The sequence below is a fragment of the Ranitomeya variabilis genome, chromosome 4, assembly GCF_051348905.1.
Source record: "Ranitomeya variabilis isolate aRanVar5 chromosome 4, aRanVar5.hap1, whole genome shotgun sequence".
NCBI lineage: Eukaryota > Metazoa > Chordata > Amphibia > Anura > Dendrobatidae > Ranitomeya > Ranitomeya variabilis.
In genome coordinates, this window is record NC_135235.1 from 568,260,939 (window position 1) to 568,271,284 (window position 10,346).

At 43.2% G+C, this 10,346-nt stretch overlaps 1 protein-coding gene across 2 annotated transcripts; it reads right to left on the reverse strand.

Annotated features, from left to right (window-relative positions):
• Positions 1 to 3,157: 3,157 nt before the first annotated feature.
• Positions 3,158 to 9,485, reverse strand: LOC143765801 (uncharacterized). 2 transcript variants are annotated; one of them, XM_077252849.1, is made up of 5 exons: positions 9,213 to 9,485; positions 8,943 to 9,089; positions 8,740 to 8,856; positions 8,294 to 8,569; positions 3,158 to 3,624 (listed from the first exon to the last, which is right to left on the reverse strand). In XM_077252849.1, the coding sequence occupies exons 2-5, from the start codon at positions 9,043 to 9,045 to the stop codon at positions 3,593 to 3,595; spliced, it is 528 nt and encodes a 175-aa protein (XP_077108964.1). In that variant the 5' UTR covers positions 9,046 to 9,089; positions 9,213 to 9,485; the 3' UTR covers positions 3,158 to 3,592. The 2 variants fall into 2 exon arrangements, with proteins under 2 accessions (XP_077108964.1, XP_077108963.1); XM_077252848.1 differs by lacking the exon at positions 3,158 to 3,624 and having other exon boundaries at positions 6,479 to 8,569.
• Between the last annotated feature and the right edge of the window lie 861 nt (positions 9,486 to 10,346).

A 10,346-nucleotide genomic window follows, 5' to 3' on the forward strand; every position in this document is an offset into this window, starting at 1 on the left:
AACCCACTAAAAATATATATTAAAATTAATTAGCACCTAATTTTAAATAAAAAATAAAGCTGTTGATATTCCCTTTAAGTTCCTTTTCTGATGCAGTTTTCTTACAGCTCAATCTCTCCCTTGCTGATAGCCTGAAACGAATGAAGAGAGTTCCTTTCCTTGTCACTTGGGAACGATTAGACTCCAAAGATGCTGCATCCTCCTGAAAATATTGTCCAATTTCCTGATGGGGAATAAATTAGGGTAATCGACGGCGTGCAGCTAAAACTGGGAATTAGAAACATTTTAAATATTTAATTTCCTACTAATCAGCTCAGTTTTAAGGTGCCATAGTCGACAGCCGAGTCCCTTCCGCCTGTTTGAATGAGAAAGAACCACCTTTAATGTGAAAATATTCTTAATTTCTACCTTTGTGCTGACGAGCTTAGCTTATAAAAAATCAGTGCATAGATCCCACCCTCTGAAAGGGCTGACATTTTCCTTCCCAAATATTGTAAATCCTGTTATTGAGTCCAAGAGCAATGACTGTGCTTCTTTTGTGCCTCTTATCTGTGATCAGTGGAATGGAGGAAATTGGAATTCCAAGACTTTGAGGAGCCTTATCTCTCTGCCGCCAATAGAACACACAACTCTGCTTTGCATAAACTCCTCTCTTAAATGTGTACATCTATAATTGGATTCTTGTCTGTCTCTCACTTTGTCTGACATTAAGTTTTTGTTGTATATTCATATTCTCCCATTTACTGAAAGACCCAAATGTACTGTGTTGCGGGGTAGAAGGCAAAAGAAATGATCTCATATCCTGGAGGTACTGAGGCGAGTTAATTTTGCTCTATGAGAACACCATCCCATAAGAAAGGGATGCTAGTGCTAAGTGATTGGCTCCAAATGTACATCCAAATTGGGTTGCTTTTGTACAGAAGTTTAGCTAGGGCTTTGGTTCAGGGTTGGGCGAAACTTCCGAGTAGGCCCCTTACCAGGTAACACTGATTACAACTATGGTGGCGCACACTGATAGAGGATGTAGGAGAAGCTCAGAAGATGACTGTGCGGTTACTAAAAAAAATCTCGATACATATACCAACACTAATATTACCACCATATAGCGGTAGATACCAGTGCTCCATATAGTATTATACACTCCCCATAGGCCTTTATATAGTATAATGCACTGCCCATAGGCCTCTGTATAGTATAATGCACTGCAGTAGTGTATCAGTCATACTATTCGTCAAACTCAATTTGACAGGTGGACACGCCCCTATCAAAGTGTATCAAAGTGTGTAACCCCTCCCCCCTGACAGCTGGCCTCCTTGTCTTCTAACAGCAGCTGTGTGGCAGCTCCCCCTCCCTTTTTATATATAGTTTAATATTATTATCACTGTATTTGATACGGTGAATATTATCCCGTAATTGTATCACTGTGTTTGATACGTTGAATATTATCTCCGTAATTGTTTTATATTAGAGTTTATATTTATATATATGTATGCGGGCATGTTACAACATGAGTGTTACCCCCGTAATTGATTTATATTAGAGTTTTATATTTATATATATGTATGCGGGCATGTTACAACATGTCTGTTATCCCCGGGGCATGTTACAACATGCCCCTGGGCATGTTACAACATGCCTGTTACCCCCGTAATTGTTTTATATTAGAGTCTGTGATTTATAATGGGCGCATTATGCGTGCGACCATATTACAACAATCGCAGGTATGAATCGTGGTGTTTTATACGTTTATAAAAAAAGCAAAAGACGGGGTATTGTAAAAGTAAAAGATATTTATTGTAAATAAACACAACGCAGAAGCACAACTCAGAGCCATTTCAACGATTCTTGCAGAGTATAAAAGCAGGCACATTCAATAGCACATTGGTTATACAGCAACAAACGTCTTACAAAAATAAACAGCATCATTTGAATATACATCATTACGTTTCTTACAAAATAATACGGTGTTACAAGTCATGTACGGCATATTTATCAAGTACACTCTTTACATCGTGAGCCACAGGGTTTGTAGCATCGGTAGAGACCTTCTTTTAGGTAGCAGAGTTCCACGTGTGGTACCTAATGGCGGGGAATGTAAAGATTGGATTGTACGAGGCGACGGCGCTAGTTTCTGCGGTGTAGATACAGCGTGTGTCACGCTGCTGGAAATTTTTAGTTCGTCTAAAAGCTTCCTAGTAGTGGGATTACCAACAACTGTAGACGGTATATTTAGCTCGGCCATAGCCCGCATAAACGCTTCCCAACCCGGCGGTAAATTTCTGCCGGTCAGAGCGTGACTCTGCGTAGTACTACGTACCAAATCCAGTAAGTTAGACCCCGGTATTACGGATCCTTTGAAAATAAATTCAGCTTTATTATTCCAGTCTGTAACATTTTTATTCTGTAGTAACCTGTTTAGTAAAAATTCAGCATTCTTTTTATATCTTTGGTTTATGTGGCTGACAATTTCAGCGATCTCTCGATTTTTATCAGAGTCGGTATTTGACAATTGTTGCTGACCAGGATCAGGAGGGCTAACGAGATTTAAAGCCGTTACTTCTTTTGAGCTCTGCCGCGTATGCACCAAGTATCTTTGTAGCGCCGCGCTATACATCTTAATTTTCACATCATCGGGAATGTCACGACGTTGTAAAATGTCGCTAATTTCGCCATCAAGGCGTTGAATAACGCTGTCGCGTATGTTAGCTGTAGCGCCGGGTCTTAGTTTGTCTAGCTCCTGTTTGGGGACTAGATACATTTTCTCTGTATGCTCCATTATCTTCCCGTGAGCAGGCTTGTTATTATAGGGATTGCAAAAGCTAAAAGAGGGCCGATAAACCCGCCGGCCTGCTTTAGTAGCCGCTTCTTTTTCTTTATGGGCTGCGATCTGTCGCTCAGGGTTCTTATAGCTTTACGCCACTTCTTTAATATGCCTTTTTGACGCTCTTTCAGCGGAATCCTGCCTTTTAAGATGTTTAAAGCAATCTCGCCTATGGCTGTAATTAAATCATTGCTCGCATTGCGCAAAATAGACTTTCGGACCGCCGGGGTTGCCTTCACCAGAGTTTTTAAGAGAGCCCAGTTACGCCGGAGTCTCTCAGACATCTTTACAGCACAACGCACACAGCGCGGAATGTCTGATACACGGCTAAAATTCACTTTTTAGAAGTGTTTTTCTTTTGAACATAAACAGCGGGCAACGCTGGTGGAAACAAGCCGGTCCTTAAGCGGTGTTCCTCAGGGGTATTAGCTCTCAAATCTACAAGCAAATACCCATAAGGCTCCCGCGTGGCATCCTCAAAAGCTTCTAGGAAAAAACGCGTTTTTTCGGGATACATCTGGCGAGCTAGAGTTAAAATTTGTAATTTATCTCGGGGGTTTTTAAAAAGCACCATGTATTTTGTGTTTAAATTTATCGTACGGCTTTTCTTTCCCTGGCAAAATATGTTTTGAACCAGGTAGAAAATGCTGAGATTTCTGTGGTGCACATACTTTGTAAAGGCTTTTTCTATCTCACAATTTTCACTAGCACTCTCCATGAGGTCATCAACAATAGCCAAATTCGCCTTCTCCGGCGGGAATAATTCGTCATCTACGAATGTATTCGGCAGACCCTCCACAAATCTGGCGTGGGGAAAAGAGAGAGAGATTTCATCATATAGTTTCTGCCAGCACGAATAAAACCAAACAATATTATCAGGTTTCTGAGAAAAATTAGTTTCAATATTATACAGCAGTTGTTTTACAAAATAGCTCTTTCCAGAATTAGACGGTCCTGCTAGAATGCATGAGAATGGGTGTTGCAAGCGTGTATCCATCAGCGCAATACTCTGCTAATACCCAAAAGGCAGGGTTGTGAAATCGTCAATTAGTCGCCGCTTTGTATAAACGCACTTTTGTGTTTTGCGTAACGGCCTCGTTTCAATCTCCCAGCACTTTTTATTTCTTACAATGGACGGCTGTTGTACGACGATACGTTTCTGCGTATCTGCGTCAGAATTGCGCGGGTAGTCCAGAACTAGATCTTTTAGACTGTTGAAATTAATAGATTGAGAGTTACCAACATTTAGTGTTATACCCTTAACTTTTAAGACAGTTTTACCAGTGTTGAGTTTGTACCCGTAAGTTTTGGGGCCCGCGGATACAAATTCTGTGATGTGTGTACCATCGGGTATTTCACTGGTCAGCTCCCCCAGGTAATCGCCTAAAGGCGGCTGCCACTCACCGTCTCTCTGTACAAAAATAACAGAATCTGTGTCGTGATAAAGACACCTCTCCTGCAGCCGGTCCAGAAGCGAATAGAGCTCTAGCCGGGCATACGCTGTTGTAAAACACGCTATAAAAATGTTTGTGTTTTTGTTGACGGTGTGGTGACCTTTTGCGTATTTCCAGTTAATGGTTGCGGTGTCATCATCAAGGAAGTGTAACATCGAGATGTCGTAGTAAGGCAGGAACAGATACTTAAAAAGCTCATCAGGATCCCTAACAATACTGGTACATGTTAGATTAGATCTCTGAGCAAACTTCCCCCATAAAGAATTTAAGAAAAGCTTGGAGATCTGTCTCTTAGCGGGGTTGACCGCTATATTTTCAGGTCGTAACTGCACACCTTCTTTTTCAAGAAAGGAGTCAATGTACTGCCTTTTCTTGGCGTCATCAGTGCACCAGCTAGGGTAACCAGAGGCTTCCTGCTTATCCCTAAGGTGTAATTTTATGTACGGAGCAAACAGTTCGTCAGTGGTTTTAGGAAAATGCCATATTTCATAGATGTGGGCGATCCGATACCCTTTTTCTATCGCCATCTCAAGCTCTATAGTGCACCAGGTACCTGTCAGGGCACGTTCCTCATCACTATGAGCACAAACATCCGTCTGGGAATTTACAGCGCAAGTGTAGCAAAGGGGAAACATTAATTTTTTGTTGAGTTTTACCGGCAGAACTGGAAAAAATAAATCTCTCGGCGGGTAGACCGTGACTTTAGCAATGCCAAAGTATTTTTTAATGAATCCAAAATTGTCATAGATGATGTCTGGATGACCTACAGGGTATGTTTTAGTTTTGTTTACAAAGGGGTATAGACTGGTGAAATCATAGTAATGTAACGTCTCCCCTTCTTCCAGATGGTGATAGAGCTTAATGGCGTTGGTTCGCCCGCCATAAAGCGCATCACGGGGGTCTAAAGGAACGGGGAATTCCATCTGGCGGAGAAATGATTGAAGGCTAGAATCATTTTCAACCATTTCATTCCACTCATGCTCCCACATCATCCTTATTGTGTAACCGCAGGCCTGCAAGTAGCGCTTTTTAGCTAAAAAGGTGTAATATAACTGGCCGTAGGACGTGTTTGTGACCGTATTCTTGTCATTTTCATTATAGCACACGGGACAACCGTGATAAAAACACCCCTGAAATTCAAAGGCTATGTGTTGGCCGTTAACATAGGCGTAGCCATCTAGAAAATATTTCCCGACTTGTTTTTCACCGCCTCTCAAAGCGTGCTGTATGTCGATGTTCTCGGAGTGGGCTACATACATGAGCCACTGTATGGCGGGTGTCGAATAGCGCTTTTTTGCCTTGTGATAATTATCACCCGGTAAAATGGCAATTGTCTTTTTTGGAAGAAATTTAAACCTGTACATTGCCATACACACCGAGGCCAGGGTGATGAGCTGAAAAGGATCAACACAGCTGCTCACTACAATCGTTTGCTTTTGACGCTTACAGTATTTTTTGACATTTTTCTGTGTCATTTGCATAATACGGTCTCTATAGATCTCGCAGGCGTGTCTCAAAATTTCAACATCTTGTTTGCAATAAGATTTTAGCTCTGCCTTGAAGTCAAAAGTTGTATTTACCTGTGTCTCATACCACCCCAGGAACTCTGACTTCTCCTCAGCTGACATGTACTCAGGCCCATAATATTTTACATCGGGTATGGGGCCTACATAATTTTGATTTTCTCTGGTATTAAAAAAGTGTGGAAAATGGCCCTTGCCACCTGAAAAGCCCATGGCCTGTGGTAATTTACTGAGTTTCATGGGGATAAAATTTAGAGAGTCTATGAACCTTATAGACAGATCGGGCAGCGTTACACACAAGAGACGGCCACCTTGGGTTATCAACTGTACATCTAGTTTTTCAGAAATCAGTTCCTTAACAATAAAGTATGAATCGTATCTCCCACCATTGTGGGCAATAAATGTGTGATCTGAAAATTTGCCGCTTGTAAAGAACTGTACAAAGTCATGTGTACAGGTATCCCCCTCAAACTCCCAGGAGGGGTGACCACACAGCGTCGTAGCATAAATGTAATTCGGTATGTGTGTGCCTGTCTCCTGCATACATTCAAAATCATAAAAGATATAACAGTCTGACTCATCCGGGGCTACATACCGCCGCATGTAACAAAGATGGGCATCGAATTTATTTATACGTCTGCGACATACAGGGCAGCGCAAACCTTTACATTTATGCTCAGTCTCGCTATTTCTGAAAACAAAACGATTGCATTTATCACAAAATGTTTTAAGCCTGCAGAATGCTGGGTCGGCTACGCCCAATTGTTTGTGATAATCTAAGCACCCGCTCGAGCGACAATAAGCCCGGCAAATAGGGCACCGGGGCTGTTGCTCCCCAATGGCTTCTACACAACCATCTCTCTGACAGGCTTTACAAAAATACTGACAGGAATGATTGCCCTTGTGCTGAAACACAGAATTGCAACGTTCGCAAAAGTAATTAGTCCCGATAAAACCCTTCATATTTTTGATACCGTAGTAATGTTGATCATGGAACAATATGAATACGGTTTTACCATTAGCTGTATTGCCGCTCTGAAAGTAGCGCCAGTCACCCTGACTATAGTACAGCACTTTAATGGTGACCCCCAAATATTTTTCAAATGCAGGGATGTCGCTAAAGCTCACTAACTGACCATCAGGGATGCCCAGGGCTGTGTGTATGTTTTTAGATCGGGTCAGTAAATCGGCATCAGCGAGATCCGTGTCGGCCATCAGGGCGCACACACTAGCAGCCAAACACAGATTTGTCGTGTAATTGTTAAAATCATACAGCCACTGCCTCTTTTGTTTAATGATCTGACTGCTCGCTATAGATTTCAAGCGCCTTTTTACACCACCGTGCCGGTTTTTAATGATGGTGACGACTAGCTTTAGCGAATTGGTTGCTATGCATTCGGCGTTACTTTGAAGTGTACGGGCAACGGCCTTTAAAAAAGATTCAGCATTAAAATCTTCCCTGGTCTGTTTTGTAGCGAAAATAGGGTCTAGAGTATCGTCACCTTCAAGCCTTAACTGTACAAAGTCACCAGGTTCAATGTCCCTGATGATTCTATCCAGTAATGCCTGAATGCCGTCATGAACAATATTCACACCCTCTACAAATGATCGTACATGCTCCAAATTTACAAATCTAAAATGATTTGTATGTATATGTCCGTTGAAATTGCGGAGAGGTCTATGATGATGATAGATGTGTTGTAAAAATACTGTATGATCGTTGTACAACACATCACCACCACCGGTTGTGTCAACGTCTGAGGCTTGTGAATTTTGTGTAGATGCGTGCGTGGCATCTGCAGAGTGGCCGCGGCTATGTGAATGCGGCTCTGCCGCGTGTGGCTGCAGCTGTGACGGCTGTAGAGGTATTGCAGGACACACACCGCCACGACGCCTCCTAGCGCATAGCGAGCGTCTGGCGCTGACCAACAATTTTAGAGCCCTCTTTATAACTCTAGCCCTATTATAGCCTGGTGTTGCCGATTTAGCTGGTTTATGCATACCACGGCCGACCATATTCAGTCATAATGGGGTAGCGGCAGCTGCTGTCTCGCCATCCAGTTGCAGACTCCGGAGTGCATATAGTTCGATCTTATTAGCGTGTGTTGGGGTTTGTGTTGATAATAATTTTTCAAAAGTATCACAAAAAAACATTATGTTGTGACCCCAGAGTTTGTAGCGTAAGTAACGTGTGAACAGCTCCTGAAACACAGACATTTCAGCGATCCCCCAACTGCCGGATTCATGCGGCAGATTTGTAGCTGCCGCTTGAATCCTCGGCTTTTTACACAACTTAACACTCGCTGGTAATGGCCTCTTTAACCCCTTCTTAGCATTAACAGAGCTAGATACACATGCATGAGATGTACCACCCAAATTAGAGGCGCCTGTGGGGCCAGCTCCAGAGGTGTTAGCCGGTGCAGTTAGATATCCCGCTGGCGGGTGCATAGTGTGTGACATACGTATAATGATCGGTTCCGCGGCTGCTCGCTTACCATCAGCGAGCTGATCAATCTCACGATCAAGTTCTTCACGAGGCAGCGATGCTGGGGCAGTCACGGTGCTTGATGTGTTTGTCGGATCTGCAATATGGTTTGTTTTTCGGTTATGTTTTCGGGGTACCTCTACCACTTCTGGATATAGTAGCGTGGGGTTATTCACACGGGTGATCGATGTCTGTATTGCCGGCCACACCGGTACTGTGTCGTTCTCGGAGAGCTGTAGCGGCTGTAGAGGTGCTGGAGGTATTTTTCTCAGGACACTGCTTTTAGCTGCAGGAAAGATTATACATGCGTTAGATACGCGTCAGATATGCGGCAGATATGTGTCAGATATGTGCCAGCTATGTGTCAGATGTGTGCGTGGTCAGGAGCTCGTTGGAGAAGCATGTGCATCATTAACTGTACAGAGAGTGTACACGTATATCAAAACATACACTTACGGTCTAGCGATATGGGGCGGATGACTGACGTGGCGGCTTCTGGACCTTCTGTGGGGTTCTCCGCTAGCAGGTGTATATTCTCTTTTGTGAAAATCCTTCTAGACTTCACTTTACAAGCTATAAATAAAGATATAGGCCATAGTAGTGACGAGGGGGCCTTTCTCAGACGGGCTGTGCAAAAACACGTTTCACACAATCGCTACCTTTTCCTTTCTTGCTCGCAGGTCCTCGCGGTTTTTTAGGGGCTTTAGAAACAGGGCTGTTTCTCGGTGTAGGGGCCTGGTACGTCGGGTCTTCAACGAGCATCTGATTGTGTTCCGGGGTGCCTGGTTCTGAGATCAGATCGACATCTGTAGAGAGTGAATATATATTTACACGACTAAATACTTAAAAGAGATTCATGTCGCCACCTGTGAAGAATTAATATATGATTACGCGTCTAAATACTTAAAAGATACATACACACAACCCACCTATGATGTCCGGGGCAGAAGCCCCTGCACCAGCCTCATCAGCGATATTAAGCGCCCAGGCATCAGCCTCATCAGGGATATTAAACGACCAGGCATCAGCCTCATCAGGGATATTAAACGACCAGGCATCAGCCACATCGTCGATATTAAACGCAGCGGCGGCTGTATCGCACCCCAGGCCCGGTACGTTGTCCGGAGTTGGCACGCTGTAGGTGTTAAAAACAGACTCCGGAAGGCTCCTGATAAGTTCATCTTAATCAAGAAAGAATATAAATATAATATACACAACAGCGCTTACATAGAATGGTACGCTAACAGCTGCATTTATATAAAGCTTGAAACATACCTAGCTCATCCTCCTGGTGCACTGATGACGCCAAGAAAAGGCAGTACATTGACTCCTTTCTTGAAAAAGAAGGTGTGCAGTTACGACCTGAAAATATAGCGGTCAACCCCGCTAAGAGACAGATCTCCAAGCTTTTCTTAAATTCTTTATGGGGGAAGTTTGCTCAGAGATCTAATCTAACATGTACCAGTATTGTTAGGGATCCTGATGAGCTTTTTAAGTATCTGCTCCTGCCTTACTACGACATCTCGATGTTACACTTCCTTGATGATGACACCGCAACCATTAACTGGAAATACGCAAAAGGTCACCACACCGTCAACAAAAACACAAACATTTTTATAGCGTGTTTTACAACAGCGTATGCCCGGCTAGAGCTCTATTCGCTTCTGGACCGGCTGCAGGAGAGGTGTCTTTATCACGACACAGATTCTGTTATTTTTGTACAGAGAGACGGTGAGTGGCAGCCGCCTTTAGGCGATTACCTGGGGGAGCTGACCAGTGAAATACCCGATGGTACACACATCACAGAATTTGTATCCGCGGGCCCCAAAACTTACGGGTACAAACTCAACACTGGTAAAACTGTCTTAAAAGTTAAGGGTATAACACTAAATGTTGGTAACTCTCAATCTATTAATTTCAACAGTCTAAAAGATCTAGTTCTGGACTACCCGCGCAATTCTGACGCAGATACGCAGAAACGTATCGTCGTACAACAGCCGTCCATTGTAAGAAATAAAAAGTGCTGGGAGATTGAAACGAGGCCGTTACGCAAAACACAAAAG

Bases quoted from the DNA above. Each gene is read 5' to 3' on its own strand.
- LOC143765801 (XM_077252848.1), bottom strand. From the start codon at position 9,045: ATGCTCGTTGAAGACCCGACGTACCAGGCCCCTACACCGAGAAACAGC. The intron at 8,857-8,942 runs GTAGCGATTGTG...CTTTATTTATAG, and splicing joins TGCGAGCAAGAAAGGAAAAG to CTTGTAAAGTGAAGTCTAGA. The intron at 8,570-8,739 runs GTAAGTGTATGT...TCTTTCCTGCAG, and splicing joins CCGCCCCATATCGCTAGACC to CTAAAAGCAGTGTCCTGAGA.